At 41.9% G+C, this 18,281-nt stretch overlaps 1 protein-coding gene across 1 annotated transcript in view; it reads left to right on the top strand.

Annotated features, from left to right (window-relative positions):
- Window positions 1-18,281, top strand: part of OCA2 (OCA2 melanosomal transmembrane protein) — a 456,357-nt gene that overhangs the window by 178,936 nt on the left and 259,140 nt on the right. Inside the window, exons 14-16 of the mRNA XM_008706322.1 lie at window positions 1,510-1,648; window positions 6,139-6,271; window positions 16,222-16,369. Coding sequence (XP_008704544.1) covers window positions 1,510-1,648; window positions 6,139-6,271; window positions 16,222-16,369 — 420 coding nt within the window. The remainder of the gene's footprint in view (window positions 1-1,509; window positions 1,649-6,138; window positions 6,272-16,221; window positions 16,370-18,281) is intronic.

Consider the following 18,281-nt stretch of genomic DNA (forward strand, 5'->3'; position numbering starts at 1 on the left):
CAGGCACCAAACTTTGCCTCGAGGAGACCTCATGGGACAAGAGGCAGGCCATACTCACCCCCTCCAACCAGGCAACTCTGCTGCTGTCACTGGTTTGAAAACCATAGTATCACCTACATGCGGGAGGTCCCAGCGTATTGTTGCACTCTCTGATGGCAGCTCCAATGAGAGCGGGCTTCCAGGGGACAACCGTATTCCTGGCATCCCTCAGCCTTGCTGGGATTTGTTTATATCCTCTCTGTTTCAGGAACCAACTTTGTAATTTTCCATGAGAGTAGCAATTCCATTTATTAGTCTAAAAATTGCACCGTTCACGATTCAAGTGTTAGTGTGCTCAGATTCACTATTTATATTACCATATTCTTCATGACTTTATGAGCTTCATCACCTTCTTCTGCCTTTGTCTGGAGTAGCATTAGTCTTCACAGTTAAACAGCTAAGCCCATTTACATAGGATGCCATCTCTGTGCTCACTCCAGCATTATTGATTAGTGTACACTAATTATTTTCTTGCTGGAGGCAGATCCTGGGAGCTTCCTCAGCTGAGAGCTGCTGCTGCTGCTGTTTGGGGTCTGATCCTCTTTTTGGATTCATTCCTGTCCATGCTGCCTGGATACCATTCCCACTTCAGCTTCCACATGGCTCTGTAGGCTGATCCCCCTCAGATGTGCTATTGGTTATGCTCCAAGCTGGGAGATGGTGGGAAGGACCCCTGACTGCAGCAGCCTGGAGACCCAAGGCCTGGTTTCTATATGGAAGTGGGCACTGCAGATGGGCAGGTGTGGTGGCCATGATGTGTGTCCCAAACCTTCTTTAAGGCAACATTTTTCAACTTGGTGCTCACTGTATCCACCTAAGGAGCTGTAGAATGATGCTGCCCAAGCCCAGTCCCAGGGATTGGTCTGTTGTGGGCTGGACAGCAGGATTTCCAAAGGTTCCCAGGCAAATCTAGTGTGCAGACAAGGTAGGGAACCACAGCTGTAGAGTGTGTGCTCCTTCTCTAAGGAAGAGGTCCATAGATAGTAGTTAGAGGGAAGGGGTGAGGAGACACATTAGGGTTTCAGCCTCTGAGAAAGGGAAGGTGGGTAAGGAATTAGCCTGATAGGTTTGGTGTGAGCTACCGAGTGTTGGTGCTTTGTGTGCTGCCCCACCCCGACTCAGAGGGGTCTCGTGGCCAGCACCCATTCACTTATGCCGGGGCCTACACACAGGGAAATGTGCTCCCTCCAGATCTGTGGGGGGGTGTGGTGGGGGCACATTTTCACACTGATGGTTCAGACGGGTGGTCGGTTAACTTTCAGAGAAATGCAATTCTGAGGGTCAACTGTACCTCTGTAAACATTGTTGTCTTTGTTTATCCCCCAGCATTGCATTTCTTATAGGGTGTGTGTGTGTGTATGTGCTCCTCTCTTGTACAAGAAAGTGCTTTAAAAACATTTAGGCTGCACATGAATGAGCCTGTCGCAATAGAATAGCATGGCTACTTTTATTTTCCTCCATTTGTGATAGGTTATGTGAGGTGCTCAACCTTGATCCAAGACAAGTCCTGATTGCAGAAGTGATCTTCACAAATATTGGAGGAGCTGCCACTGCCATTGGGGACCCACCAAATGTCATTATTGTTTCCAACCAGGAGTTGAGGAAGATGGTATGTATGTACCAGTGTAACAGGGTTGCTTTCAATAAATGTAGATCCCAACTTACTTGCCCATTTAGCATTCTACCCACTGTGGAAGCTTTTATTAGAAACTCAGCTCTTCCATATCACTTCTTCATATTAAGTGCTGTTGGTTATCTTGAGAGGGGAGGTTAGGTGACTGATCCTGCAGTGTGGAGTGAGGTGGTCTGATGATTGGATAACATTATCTACTTAGTCATAGTATATTATATTAATGGGAACTGAGGTTTCTTCCAACTAATATTAAGAATAAAATGATATAATTTAAGGGACAGGTTTTTTTTTTCACAAATGGTCCTGGAACAAATGGACATTCATATGTAGGAAAAATGAACATCAATCCACACTTCCCATCTTACCCAAAAATTAACTGAAAAGTGGATTACATACACAGATGTAAACCCTAAAACCTGAAAAGTTCAAATAGAAAACAATTTGTAGTAGAATAGGTATAGAAATAGTTCAAGTGAGAACATGGCTACTGTATTTCATTAGACTGTTTTTAGAACTTGGCTTTCAGTGTCTGTTATCTGTCTCTTCTTTTTTTCTTCTTCTTAGACAACATAGTAATGGGTTAATACAACAGCTTAGCTGCCCTTGGCCAGCATCACGTTAGTATTAATGTAAAATCCCAAAAATGATGTCTTTCTTGGACATAAACTGAGTTCGCTCTGTTTAAGGCCTCCCTTAGAGTCTTAGGTCTGAGTGCTCTGAACTAAACAGTGGAATATGACTCATGACTGGCTCTGAGTCCTGGGCCCCTACCCAGTCATATAGAAAGGTAAAGGGAAAGAGCAGTCTGTCAGACTATTCCCACATTCCTCCATGACATGCTGACATGCTGTTGTAAATATCCGGAATTTAAATATGACGGTAAAGGGGCGCCTGGGTGGCTTAGCCGTTAAGCGTCTGCCTTCAGCCCAGGGTGTGATCCTGGCGTTCTGGAATCGAGCCCCACATCAGGCTCCTCCGCTGGGAGCCTGCTTCTTCCTCTCCCACTCCCCCTGCTTGTGTTCCCTCTCTCGCTGGCTGTCTCTCTCTCTGTCAAATAAATAAATAAATAAAATCTTTTAAAAAAATATGACAGTAAGGGAGAAAGGTGAGTTTTTTGCAAAAATATGTAGAGGGAGCTGGAGGTGAGTACCCTCTCTGCACTGAGGCTCAACCAAGGATCCTCACACAGCTTTGTGCCAAAGTGACATCCTCTACAGACATGGCCTTAGGGCTTTCCTTGTTTTATTGAAGATTGAGTTCCTTGTCTTCCATTTAATCACTTTTCTTGAATTTTGGGGTTAAACTGTATCTCACAGAAAAGGTATCTAATGAATGTCCCTTTGTGGATAACCAAGAGTGATTTAATTTATTTTATAGTAGCTTAGGGATAAGAGAATACTTATTTGTATAGAGAACGCAAATGAACTCATAGTTTCAGGGATAGTGTCTTCAGCAGAGATTAATTTGTAAAGCCCCATTATCAATGACAGCACAGCCATACATTTGTGTGCACATTTATTCTGCATTATTGGGGTTCTGCATTGTTTAGTTATTCATCCATGAACTGAGCTAGAAAGAAAAAAAGATTATAAAATAAAAATTAATTGTGAAATGAATTTTTAAAAATATTCATGAAGAAAGTTAATAATAAGTAGTTTAGGGGAGTAATAGACAAAACAGTACTGGACTTTAGAACAGTAAAGAAGTCACATGAGAAAATTCTCCCACATTCTCTGGGAATTACAAAGAAGTTACAGGAAGTTGTGAGGAAATTTCTTCTACTGTACCCTTTCTACACCCTGTTCACTCCTCCCATATTTCTTGGGATGGCTTTCTGTTGGTGGGATTTCCAGTACTGAACATATAGGTAGGGACGACTTCCAGGGTCCTCCTACACTGCAGGATTCCATGAGCAACAGTGTGTTGTTCCTTCATCTCCCAACAGGCTGATGGGAATATAATCCTCCTTCACTGGTTACATTACTCCTTCATGCCTGTTCTATGGAGCCTCACCTGTGGTGACTGCAGCTATTTTTTTAAGAGGGGGGAGGGATGGAAGGAGAGGGAGAGAGACAATCTTAAGCAGGCTCCACGCCCAGCATGGAGCCCATGTAGGGCTCAATCTCACAACCCTGAGATCATGACCTGCACTGAAATCAAGAGTTGGACACTTAACTGACTAAGATACTCAGGCACCCCTTAACTATCTTTTAAATAACAGTTGAAAAATCTGTATAGGGGAGCCGTGTCCCCTGTGCATCTGAATGACATGTCACAGGTCAGAAGAAGGCTTTCCTCATAGTGCCCCAGAGATGTGTACACTGGGATGTTCTTCTGGGCTTTCCCACTATGCGCTGTGCATGCTGGGGTGTTTTTTTGCTGCTCTTCCACCACCATTTTCTTCCACTCCATCACTGACAACTTAGATGGTGTCACTCTCTGCTGCTTCCTGCTCTGCCTTTCTGGTCATTTCCTCTTTGTCTCCTTTGTGGGTTTTCTGCTTCCACATGGCTCTTCGGTTTCTGCGGGCCTTGGGGTTCTGCTTTTTTGACCATCTTTCCTCTTGGGTCAGCATTCTGTAGCAGAGCTCGTGCCCTCATGGCCTGCTCTGTTTTCTGTGTACTGATCACCCACTTCTTCATGTCTGTAGAACACAGAAGGTTCTTACCTCCCTCAGATCCACGTATGTCATGACTTCTTCTCTACATACTCGATCTGTCTATCACATGAAGGATGTCCCACACCAGATCTTTCCTGTTATCACACCCGCTCCTATACTGCTGGGGGTCTTCTCCTTGTTGAGTCTCCAGACATGATTCTGTCTTCAAATTACACCAGGATATTTACTAAGACAGTGGGCAGATTCAGCTAAGCCCTACAACTCACTTGACTGTTTCGACTTGTCCCAGAGTTAGCCTGAAAGTGTCCTCCGTAGAAAATGATATTGGTGGGCCAGAAGTTACTCAGCTGGATCCCCCTTGAATATATGTAGTGTATGAGGCTGTGGATGTTCCAATCTGATACTGGGGGGATCCTCTTTTCATAGTTTTACATGCCTCAAATTTTAACCACTTCCACTTTTGAATGAGGACTTTGTGGAAAACTAAGAAGAAAGGCTGAGTGGAGCCAAAACCAAAACAGTACAAAACAAGACTGAAAGGGGTAAAATAGAGCCAGCACCTTGCAAGAAAGGGCTGCATTTAAGCACTGTATTGATGCAGGGATAATAGTAGGTGGTTTTGTTACTGAGGACATTAAGGAGAAGAATGAAGGAAATTACAGAGGCATGTAAAGCAGCAGGGAGGCCCAGATACATGCCCCTAATAAGCTTAGTGAAAGTATTTACATTCCATGATACATTGCATCTGCCTGTATTATTTCTTAAATTTTTCAGCTGGGATTCTCCCACTCTGCATTGTTCTTACTTGATAAATCAACCCATTACAACTCTAGTAGCAACCAAATACTTCCACTCAAAGCTGTGTTTTGTTGTGGAGCCCCTTCCGGGAGTTCCTTAGTCTTTTTCTTTCTTTAATTTACCCCTCACTTTTTTTTTCAATTGTCCCATCATTTCTAACAGGACAAAAATTTATAGTTAATATGTGCAAAAAAGGACCCAGAATTACTAAGGATACAAGCACCTCTGCCTTAGTGGGCACTTGCCTTCAAAAAATATTAATTACATTCAGAGATCTTCTGTATATATTTGCTGAAGGGAAAAGCACAGAGTAAAAGACAGAAAAACCAGCCAATGATGCTGCTTATTCCCTGACAGATTAACCTCATGGGGGATTTTACCCCAAAACATCCTCAGCAGCTGACCATGGCAAATAGTTCTGCAGAGAGGCAAAGTAAGTGTGAGGGGAGGGGAAGCTCCTTCCTGGGCCCCTTATGGCCAGTAAGGGATGCTCTGGGCTACCTCAGTCCTGATGGCCATTGGCTGCCCTGTAGAGGGCTGTGCTCTCCAGCCAAGGATGTTCTTCCACATTGATAGCAGGGACTTAAATGAAATATTTAAAAAACCCAACTTACCTTGAAATGGACAAATATTGCCACGTAGTTTTATGTTTTGCTCCCATCTGTCTTTTTTTCAGCCTGGGAGAATGTGTCAGTCTAGTGGAAGGTAGACCCAGTTAAGGTTGAGACTGTCTGTGATAACCTGTTTTTATTTTCTCCTAAGGTTGCTCATTATTCAGGTAGGGATTGGTTTATTGACATGAAACAAACAAACCTTAAACATTTTCAAAATTGTAGAGAAGAGCACCTGTTCTGTGGGTTTTGTGCTAGGCCCTGTGACCCTTGAGCTAACACCTACCACACTGATGTGCCTGCCCTTGCTGGGTCGCAGTGCTTAGTCCTCCCTAGATCTGTCATTTGGTGGTGGTGGTGGGGGATCCTGAATTGGGAGCTACACCTGTGCAGAGGAGAATCTCATTTGTCATTCATTTCCCCTTTCCTATTTCCAGGGCCTGGACTTCGCAGGATTTACTGCACACATGTTTGTTGGGATTTGCTTCATTCTCCTGTTCTCCTTTCCACTCTTCAGACTCCTTTTCTGGAACAAAAAGCTTTATAACAAGGAACCCAGTGAGATTGTTGGTGAGTGTAAACACCTCCTCATGTAGCCTCAGAGTTTGCTATCATAATATTATTTTCCAGAGGAAGTTGCCACAGAAAGGCAGGAGGTTTCTTACACGTAGAACATCAGGGAAACGTTGGTCACTGGGATGCTGCATGCTCGGTATGTTCCTATGTGCCTCCTGGTATGCTCCCTGTTTTCAGGGGCTTTAAATTCATGGGTCTTTCCTCTTTAATTTTCTTTAGGGTGAAATGTGGAAATCAGTGGCCACTGTTTATAGTTCACATGTCGTGACATCATTAAACCATGTGTATAAAGCACAAGCAGTATAGCGTGGAGACTGTAGTGTTCAATCAGACTTTGAGATTAAATGTGATTACAAAACAGCAACATAACCCAGCACAGAGGGTACTGCACCATGTCAATCAAGCACATGTTGTGATGTGCACTGGGTGTTATACTTAACTAATGAATCATTGCACACTACATCAAAAACTAACTATGTACTATACAGTGGCCAACTGAACATAATAAAAAAAAGAATGTATTAATGATTTACTAGCCAGCAGGAAGAGGGCTCATGACCATCTTATGGCTTTGCATTTTCCTTACTTAAAAATTTTAGTAAATGTTTTATTGATCACATTACTGATCGGGATATATCAGAAGCAGTGATTTATTTGGGAAACAGCCAGCCTCTCCTCAGCCAGACCCTGTACAGGACTTTGTGCAGGTTGCCTGGGTAACAGAGCATATCTAGGCGACAGGAGCACAGTGACAAAGTGCATTTCTTTGTTTGTGTTTTCAGATGGTGTGGTGTCCTCACAGAACTCATAGATTATGTATTTACCTTCCTCATCCTATTATTCCTCTGTCCTTGTGTTGTACAGGACTTCAAGTTTTATCTTTAGTAAGATAAACAAATACCATTTCTGTATGAAAAGCTGAGGATCTAAGTGTATTCTTATCAGTCCTCCTGCTCATCAGATGGTGACTGTATAAGGCAGATCGGCCCTTCTTTCATGCGTGATTTTTGTATTCAGAATTTGACTATTTTTATTCCAGTTTGGAGAACACTGTCTCATATACCCTCTCAAGAGTCATCTGTATAAAACAAGCTTGTTCTTGGTAAAATTTAGTCACCCAGCTCTCCCAGAGAAATGGAATGATAAGCAGAAATTTCTATTTTAGGCAGTACTTATTGACCACATGCACAAAACACCAGAGTGTCCTTGTGGATTTAGAAATGGTACTTTAAACATAATCAAGCAATAAGGAATTTCTGGGTGGCCTCTCAGCTTAACCCCAAGGGAAGGTGATGTAAGTGCAGGACAAGTGGGCACACTCCCTGTACTTCAGCTGCTCATGAGGCAGTAGGATTGGCATGGGCCCCACCCAACAGGACATGAGTGTGGGGGTTAAGCCCAGTGTGGGGGACTAGTAGGGAGAGGGGGTGCACGCACAGGTGTTGGGGGCCAAATAGAATAATCCTTTTGGCTGCAAGGTTGTGATAGCTTCCTGAAAGACTGTATGTTCTTGATAGCATTGATAATTCCTCATCTCTGGCAGTCTAAGAGCAGGCCATGTGCTTTTCTTGAGAAAAAAGAGTCCCAGATCCTGATGTCCTCTTACAGCTTTATTATGGGGGAAACAACTACACATGATAACATTACTTCTCTGTTTTGAAGAAAAATTTAATCAAAATTGGCTTTTTAAAAAAAGATATTTCTGACAGTGAGATGCCTCGATCCACTTTTTCCATTGACCAATGTATTAGCTTTCTAGGACTGCAGTAGCAAAGTACCACAGACTGAGTGGCTTAAATGACAGATGGCTTATTTCTACAGATGCTAAGAGGACTTAATAAGCCAGAACAGGTGGCTTATTTCCTCACAGTTCTGGAGTCTGGAAGTCCAAAATCAAAATGCATGCAAAGTTGCTTGGCTCTGAGGAAGGATCTGTTCCAGGCCTCTCTCCTTGGCTTTTAGATGGTGATATTCATGTTTATGTGGCTTTCTCCCTGTGTGTCTCTGTCCACATTTCCCCCATGTATAAGGACACCAGTCATCTTGGATTTGTGGCCACCCTAATGACCTCACCTTAACTAATTACACTTGCAACAACCCTATTTTTAAGTAAGGTCACATTTTGAGGTACTGGGGATTAGGACTTCACCACATGAATTTTTGGGGGAGGGGTACACAACTCAACCCATAATAACCAGTTAGAGATATTCAGAATGTTTTATCATCAACTAGTATACATAAAATTTGATAATTTAATATTTAGGTTTAGTTTTCTGATGGAAAGGATTGCACCAGATTGGAGCATTAAGGAAACTGTGATCACAATGGATGATTGTGTGGGCATAGCTGTACCTCAGTGGAGAGCTAGAAAGTTATCTTGTCCAGTTATGCCAGGTTCTCCCTAACCGCCCCGGTGATCAGAATGACCTGAGAACAATTATTGTATGTTTAGGTTACCAGGCCCACCCCCAGGAATTCTGTGCTGTTAATAAGCTCTTCTGGAGAATGCTATCTTGACATAAATTTAGGATACACAGATTTAGAAGTATATGATACAAATCTGTATAATCAACTCCTCCACTCTTCCTGAGTAAGGAGCTGAAAAAAGCTCTGAGGGAAATGGAATGGCTGGGACCTGGATGATGCTGAAACCCTGTGGCAATGACAAGACAAGCTATAAATCAGCAGAGTGAACTGTGTGGAGTCAGGGCAATTGCTCTGGGCCACTGTAGGTCATAGGGCTCTCCAATTTTAGAATGTTTATTATAACTACAGATTCTCAAGCCCTATCCTAGAGATTTGGGTTCAGTAGGTCTGTACTGGCATCCAGAGCATCTGTCTGAACAGGCTTGGTTATGCTGTAGTCAAAAAGTAACTCTGCCCTGTTCCTTTCCTGTCTTTGCCTTCATTCCCACTGTGTGCTGGCAGTACCCTGCTTGTCATCACTTCCCAGAACCTTGAGCTATTGGACATCAAAGTAGAGAGAATCACTTGTTCCACCATATTATTGACTGGCAGGGATGTCTGTATTCATAGCTTGTCATCCTGATTGTCACAAGGCCCCACTGGTCACAGGGGCCAGGATGAGTCAGCCTAGAAAATGCCCAGAATGGAAAAGAAAATGACTTATTTGGTGAAAATCACAAATAACCACCAAAGTCTTCCCCCTGTTCACCAGAAGCTCAAGCTGCTTCTTACTAATATTTTGTATAGAATTTTTGTGTCTGTGTACATTAGGGATATTGGTGTAGAGTTTACTTTCTTGTAATGTCCTTTTTGCTGTCATAGAATGAGTACAGAAGCATGCCCTTCTCTTCAATTTTTTTGAAAGAGTTGGTGTAGAATTGCTACTACTGTTCCCTTAAATGTTCGCTAGGACATTTAGAGACCTGGATATGTGTGTGTGTGTGTGTGTGTGTGTGTGTGTGTGTGCGCAAGGGTAAGAGGGGAAGTTTTAACTACAAATTCAAAATCCTTCATAGACACAGGGCTGGCTATTATGGTTATCTATTTCTTGAGAGATTACTGGTGGTTTATATCTTTCAAGGAATTTATCTATTGTATCTCAGTTGTTGAAAGAATTATTCTAAAGTTGTTCATAATATTCTTTCATTACCCTTTTAATGGATTTTTTTGATCATGTAATCTCTCATTCCTGATACTGGTAATTTGTGTCTTTGGTTTTTTCTGATTGTTCTGATTAGAGTTTTATTAATTTTGTTGATATCAAGTAACCAGCTTCTGATTATATAGATTTTCTCTCTATATTTTTTCTCTTTTAATGATTTCTACTCTGACATTTATTTTCTTCTGCTTACTTTGGGCTTATTTATTCCTCTTTTGCTAGTTTCTAAGGTAGAGGCTGAGGTTATTGATTTTATATATGCCTTCTTTTCTAATATAGGTGTTCAGTGCTCTAAATTTCCTTCTAAGTATTACTTTAGTGACCTGCCACCAATTTTCATATGTTTTATTTAATTTCCATTCAGTTCAAATTACTTTCTAATTTCCCCTTTGATTTCTTTGATCCTTATATATTTTAGATATGCTTATTTACCAAATAGTTGGAGATTTTGCAGTTACCAATATCAGAGAATATACCTGGTAAAACTTGAATCCTTTTACAGTTATTAAGACGTTTTTATGGCTAGAATATCTAGCCTCATAAATATTCCATGTGCACCAGAACAGAATATGTATTCTGCTGTGTTGGGTGAAGTTTTGTCAGTACAGTCAGTTAGGTCAAGTTGACTGATAACACTGTTCAAGTCTTCTGTATTTGATTTTCTGTCCATTTGTTCTTTCAATTTTTAAAAGATGGAAATAGAAATCTCTCATTATGATGGTGGATTTGTCTATTTCTCTTTGCAGTTATGTGATTTTTGCTTTATATATTTCAAAATTCTGTTATTAAGGTATGTAAACATTTAGGGTTGTTATTTCCTCTGGAAGAATTAATACCTTTAGCATTATAAAATGACCTTCCCTATCCATAATCATGTTCTTGCTCTGAAATCAATTTTGTTATTAATGTAGCAGTTCCAGCTTTCTCTTTACTAGCGGTAGTATAGTATATTTTTTGTGTCTTTTTGTTTTGTTTTGTTTATTTTTAAAATTTCAATTCAATTAATTAGCATACAGTGTATTCTTAGTTTCAGATGTAGAGTTCCATGATTTATCAGTCTTATATAACACTCAGTGCTCATTACATCACATGCCCTCCTTAATGTCCATCACCCAGTTATCCCATCCCCCTGCCCCCATCCCCTCCATCAACCCTCAGTTTGTTTCCCATGATCAAGAGTCTCTTATGGTTTGTCTCCCTCTCTGGTTTTGTCTTGTTTTATTTTTTCCTCTCTTCCCCTATGATCCTTTGTTTTGTTTTGTAAATTTGTATCAGTGAGATCATATAGTAATTGTCTTTCTCTGATTGACTTATTTCGCTTAGCATAATACCCTCCAGTTCCATCCACGTCATTGCAAATGGCAAGATTTCATACTTTTTGATGGCTGAGTAGTATTCCACTGTCTATATATACCACTTCTTCTTTATCCATTCATCTGTTGGTGGACATCTCGGCTCTTTCCATAGTTTGGCTAGTGTGGATATTTCTGCTATAAACATTAGGGTGCATGTGTCCCTTTGAGTCACTATGTTTGTACCCTTTGGATAAATACCTAGTAGTGCAATTGCTGGGTCATAGGGTAGCTCTATTTTCAACTTTTTGAGGAACCTTCATACTGTTTTCCAGAGTGGCTTTACCAGCTTGCATTCCTACCATCAGTGTAAGAGGGCTCCCCTTTCTCTGCATTCTCACCAACATCTGTCATTTCCTGACTTGTTGATTTTCGCCAGTCTGACTGGTGGGAGGTGGTATCTCATTGTGGTCTTGATTTGTATTTCCCTGATGCTGAGTGACGTTGAGCATTTTTTCATGTGTCTGTTGGCCATCTGTATGTCTTCTTTGGAGAAATGTCTGTTCATGTCTTCTGCCCATTTCTTGATTGGATTATTTGTTCTTTGGGTGTTGAGTTTTGTAAGTTCTTTATAGATATTGCATATCACTCTGTCTTTATATTTAAAGTGCATTTCTTGCAAGTAGCTAACATTTGGGTCTTGTTTTTTTTATCCAACCTGATAATCTCTGTCCTTTATTTGGTATGTTTAGATTATTTATATTTAACATGATTAATGATATGGTTAAATTTAAGTGTATCGTCATGTTGTTTTCTATTTGTGCCTTCTCTTCTTTATCCCCCTTTCCCTCACTTTATGCCTTCTTTTGAATTAATTAAATACTTAAAAAATATTCCATTTTACCTTTTTTTTTTTTTTTTGCTGTTACATTTTTGGCTATATTCGTGTTTTGTGAGTTTAGTGATAGTTATACCACTAACTTCAAGTGATATTGTACTGCTTAACACAAACTATAAGAATCTTATAATAGTACCCTACGACCCTGCTATTGCACTACTAGGTATTTACCCCAAAGATACAGATATAGTGAAAAGAAGGGGCATATGCACCCCAATGTTCAAAAGAGCAATGTCCACAATAGTCAACCTATTGAAGTAGCCGAAATGTCCTTCAACAGATGAATGGATAAAGAACATGTTGTTCATTTATGCAATGGAGTATCACTCAGCCATCAAAAAGGATGAATTCCCACCATTTGCATCAACATGAATAGAACTGGAGGGGATTATGCTAAATGAAATAAGTCAAGCAGAGAAAGACAATTATCATATGGTTTCACTCATATGTGGAATATAAGGAATAGCATGTAGGACCACAGGGGAAGGAAAGGAAGATTGGATGGGAGGAAGTCAGAGAGCGAGACAAACCATGAGAGACTCTGGCCTCTGGGAAACAAACTGAGGGTTACAGAAGGAAGGGGCTTGGGGACGCCTGGGTGGCGCAGTCGTTAAGCGTCTGCCTTTGGCTCAGGGCATGATCCCAGAGTTCTGGGATCGAGCCCCACGTCAGGCTCTTCCGCTGGAAGCCTGCTTCTTCCTCTCCCACTCCCCCTGCTCGTGTTCCCTCTCTCGCTGGCTGTCTCTGTCAAATAAAGAAATTAAAAAAATCTTAAAAAAAAAAAAGAAGGAAGGGGCTTGGAGGGATGGCGTACCTGGGTGATGTGTATTAAGGAGAGTACGTGTTGTGATGAGCACTGGGTATTATACGCAACTAATGAATTGTTGAGCATGACATCAATGATGTACTATATGTTGACTAACTGAATATAATAAAAAAATCAAAACAAACAAAATAAAAACAAAAACAAAATAGTAAAATTCCATTTCTCAACTCCTGGCCTGGGATCTTCCCTTGAGATTCATCACTTTGAGCTGGATGACCCTCCTCTAAGCTTTCTGGCAGCCACCACCTCCTGTGAGAGAGCATATCCCACATGGTAATGTCTTCGCCTGTTTGTACCACATATACAGTAACCCCAAGTAATGCTATAGGAGGTTGGTTGAGAAGCTCAGGAAGATAGGGGCTGGAGGTAATCAGAGAGGTGGAGATGAGACATCTGATGTCTCCTGGGCAGAGGCCAGTGTGGCAATGGTAAGAGCCAATACAGCAGGATCAGAGCTCACAGTGGTGCTTGCCATTTGAGGATCTTGTCTTCCCTGAAGATCTTTGGCTTTATTCTGCAAGCCTTGGGGAAACAATGGTTATTTGAAAGAAGGAATCTATCTGTCTGTCCACCTACATTTATTTATCTTTCTAGATGGATCATCCTTGATAGATTTATCATCCTAGAAGACAGGTAAATAGGAACATAGATAGATAGATTTCTTCTCTGTATATCTACCTATAAAACTGTATCTATCTATGACTAACCATGTGTGGGTTGGTAGGAAGTGACTCCAGTTGAGGTTACTGAGGAGCAATCAGAATCAGCAAGTATGAGGAGATGAGGCTTGGTCAAGCTGGGAACTGGGGTAGGAACAAGTGGTCCCTGTAAGAACCATACCAGTATATCCTGAACTCCTTTTGTGACCCAGTACTGCCCCGACTCCTGTTTACTTAGGATATAGCTTATAACTCTTTCTAGCTTGTTGGAGGCTTATCCTGTAACTTATTAATTTTTCTCCTTTAGCATCTAGCATGGTATCTGTCACCTATTATATGACTAGTAATGTTAATGCAGAAATAGTGGAGAGTGGCACTGATAAGACCAAAATGACATTTCAGCTTATGAACCTGGAAGATTAGTGATGTCATATAAAAATGAAGAAAGTGAGAGGAGAGAGTTTTGTGTGTCGGCGGGGGTGGGGAGATGGAATGTTTATCTTTGAATCTGGCAGCACAAGATGCAGAGGGCAATATCAAGTAGTCCATTGAAACCATGGTCTTAGAGCTTAGCAGAGGAGACAGGGTGGGGAAATGACAGAGGTGTGGAGAAAGTCTGGGAACGAACTGAGGAGCAAATACACTTGGGTAAACTGAGTTCTGGGTGCAGGCAGTGAGCTTCCTTTCCCTGGGCAAAATCTCTCTCTCAACGAAATTCCTTGCTAATTGGTGATGTATTTCCTTCCAAAATTAGGAGAACAAAAGCGTACGACCTAAGCATTAATTCATGGGTTTAGCTGGGGAGAATAGCTCCACCTATTTGATTTGATGCGTTAGAAAGCAGCTAGGCTCTGGGTATGTATGAGGGGGCTGAAACTGTCTCTGGAGAGGACACCTGCAGAAAGGAGCCAGGGGGACCTGAAAGGGCAGTTTCACAGATGCAGCAGTGGCTCCCAGGCTCTGCTTTTCCACACACAGATGGGGAGAGGACTCCCAGCCTGCACCCGATGGGCTAGCCCCAGAAACTAACCATGTTCTTGTTTAGTTCTTTAAAGGTGATCAACCATTTGGAAAGGTGATCATCACCAGCATGCCTTGAAAGACGAGCTGGAAAGTCTCTGTACTTTATTAATGGGCTTTGAATGATATCTTCTGTGTGGTTCACACAGAAACACTGAAACACTGGCACTGTAGACCTTCACTGAAGTAACAATGGCCTCGTCTCCCCTTTCCTGTCCCTGTGTGGTGTTTTTGTGCTCAGTGTTACAAATACAGAAGACTTGAACAATGTTATTCAATTTTCTCCTCCTCCTCCTCCTGCTCCTCCTTTTAATGCTATCATAGCTTCATAGGTTGTTTAATGAGGTGTGAGGCTCTCTGAAAAGAAATTAGAAGTATGTTTCTCTGCAGAGACTTTTGAATTATACCCAAGTTTTTAATTGTTTTTTATTTTGGCAAGCTACAAAGTATCAATATGTACTAAATGAAGGTACATTATATATCTTAGTTCTAAAGGTTTTCCTCTTTGTAAGGCTGAGCCTTTGGAGAAAACCATGTGTTAAGTGAAATGGTGTGAGTGCCCCTGTCCTCAACCAATTTTCTTTTCTGGGTCTTGACACACTTTATTTGCACTCTGTGTCTCTGCCTAACTTATACTTGCTTTTTCAGCATTTGCTGCAGGTTTGTCACATACTAGGTGATCAACACTTGTGTACTAAATAGAGGAGGCTTAAAAGATGGTATTTTCCTACGCATCGAACCCACAAGTATGTGCTGCTTCACAGTATTTGGGTAATCACCCTGCCTTGCCTCTGCTCTGAGCTGGTTGTCAGGTGCTCTAGTTCTGCTTCAAAGGTTCTGTCTTTTAATTTCATCTGGAATTCCTGTACCTAAGAGGTGATTCATGAAAATACCATGCTTCCTTATATTCTTTTGGTGAATATTTAGAGAAATTTATGTAGTATCCTTAACTGTAAAATAGAGGTTAAATGTAAATTTTCGTAAAAGATTTTGATATTTTAGGAGCCAATGAATTGACAATTCATTTCTCTCTCCTCTTCTATACCAGAAGATGTCTGAATTCATTGATGGGTGAAATTTGCCTCATTCTATTAATTTGAGCATTTCATAAAGTTGTCTACATCTTTCTCAGCTGTGTTCTTTCATAGACGCAAGCTCAGCTTGCAGGCCTGGTCAGGAGGGAGGCATTCCCTACCTCTGCCTCTTATCAGATGCCCTCCTGCTGAGAACGACACTTGTATATCCAGTGTTGTCTAGATCTGTTTCAACAATTAGGCAATGTTTGGATTTTGGCAGAGAGACCCAAACTTCTGGCTGTTAAGAAGTAATTTCCTAGGAGGGGAAAAGATTCTTGGGGGCTAGCATAGATATGTATATTCAAAAATTTATTCCTCACCCAAATAACATTACTTCGCATCCATGGTAATTTTTTAACATGGGTTCTGTCTCCTGGTTCCATTATAATGACATGAATGGTAAGAAGCCCCTGCTTTGATTTGGCCCTTGGTTATCTGTGCATCATCAGGTATGTGTTTCCTGGTCTTGGAAGGTGGTGAGAGGGGTAGAATGCCTGCTGGTGGCTGAGGTTGTGCGAGACTCAAGCCTCAGCTTTCCTTTCCTGTAGAACTGAAACACGAGATCCACGTCTGGCGCCTGACTGCACAGCGCATCAGCCCGGCCAGCCGAGAGGAGACGGCGGTTCGGGGCCTGCTCCTGGGGAAGGTGCGGGCACTGGAGCACCTGCTGGCCCGAAGGCTGCACACCTTCCACAGGTACCAAGCCAGGGCCCTACTCAGGCTACTCTTGGTTTACAGTGGTGGTTCTCATCTTTACCAGTTGTGCTGAATGGTTGGATTGTATCAACAACCTATTTACTACCACCCCCATGGTATCCAAATGTCATAGAGTGTACCATTCAAGTAAGTTAAAATGATGGGTCTTCAGAATACTTCATGGTACTCTAAAATTGTAACTCTATCTTCATGCCAGTGAGCAGGTTTTAGGTACCACGCACTGTGTAGTAAGTCTCTTGTAGCACATTATTTCTAAAACCTACTTGGATTTCTGGAATGTGTGCTGGTTCTAGCCCCAGTTTAAGGGTGAGAAAACTGAGGCTCAGAGAATTTGACCAATTTGTCCAGGATTCTACAGCGAGGAAAGAATGACACCAGGGATTGATTCCACACTTAACCATTGCCTCTCATACTTCCATACATAACACGTTACATAGCAAGAATCAAAAACAATATAACAAATGAATCTAACAAAATACTCTCCCAGTAGTTGATTTTCAGGGACCTCAAAGAATACCTAAGTCCTTCTCAATTCAGTTCCTGTCATTTGCTTTTAATCAAAGCTGGAATGCAAAAGTTAACAATGGAGTGGTGAGTTTTTCCTCCCAACTCTGAGGTGCTGAGTTCCAATCTGTCTTCACTTTGGGAGTGCTGATGGGAAAAGCAGGGGCATGTCCACCCCTTAGGGGCATTGGAGCATTACTGCCATGGAGCTGGGAACTGGGTGGAGATGAGAACTCTGTCAAGGCAAGGGAGATGTGGGTCCTTGTGAATGTAGTGTATGTGATCTCACATGCTGTAGTTTGCTGAAACCAGCCCTGTGTTCCCAGCCTGAGGACCAGCGCTGACCCTTGAGGGCCATCCAGCATGTCTGTCTTGCAGCCTGTTCTGTTAGTGGGGGGAAAAGGCCACAGGTGAGCCTGTGGGGACTCACTCTCGCCAGACAGGCAGCTCAGGGCGAAGCACTGTCTCGGCTCCATCCCAGCCCAGGACCCACCTCCACCAGGTGGTGCTGGGGAAGCAGGTCCTGAGGCACCAGGAGGGCCCAGAATTGCAGGCTGGGGACCAGCTTGAACAATAGGCATAGATCTTAACAGGAGAAACTTTGTAAATTAAAGATGCAGGAGTAAATTTCCCTAAATGTATTTGATCTATTGACCTTCAAGTTTCAGCATCCTTCATCTGCTGTGGGTTGTTAAAGATATACTCAGTATATCTCAGGGTTACAAATGTGAAGACACATGTGGGCTCAGAGGTTCACCAAATTTCCATCAGCTCATCCTGTGTTGATCACAGATAGCAGAGCTGAGGCCTGGAGAGGGCAGTGGCTTTGCAAGGCCACACAGTCACTGAGGAGCAGGTTAGAATGAGAGTGATCTAAGGCAAGTGCTCACTCTGCGGGTCTTGTTTTTACATAGTCTTTTAAAAAAATGTCCTCAGGATTCACCTAGGTCTGCTCCGTTCCTGTAGGGTATGTTCTGGCTGTGTGATCAGCCTCCTTCGATACTTATGACACACAAGAGCTCATTAAAACTAAATTCTCCACTGTTCTTATTGGTAAAAGTCACCACCAAAGCAAGTGGCATTTCTTTTACTATTTTTTCTGTTGGTTAGTTTAGTTGTAAATATAACATAACCTCATTTTGAAAAAAGTGTAGAAAAGTAGAAAGTGAAAAGAGGTAAACAAAAGTAGCTTACTCTTATTCTCCGTGTTCACGTTTTGGTCAGTATTCTTCCGATGTTCCCTATGGTCATGCTCACACGTACACATGCTTACACACACCTCATTAATGTTCCATTCACTTCCTATGTTACTTTTCTTTGGAAATATAGATGGAGCATTTTTCCCAGTCCATAAACCCAGCTCCACCAGTCACCTTCCACAACTGTG

This window comes from Ursus maritimus, unplaced genomic scaffold (assembly GCF_017311325.1).
Source record: "Ursus maritimus isolate PB19 unplaced genomic scaffold, ASM1731132v1 scaffold_27, whole genome shotgun sequence".
Lineage (NCBI taxonomy): Eukaryota > Metazoa > Chordata > Mammalia > Carnivora > Ursidae > Ursus > Ursus maritimus.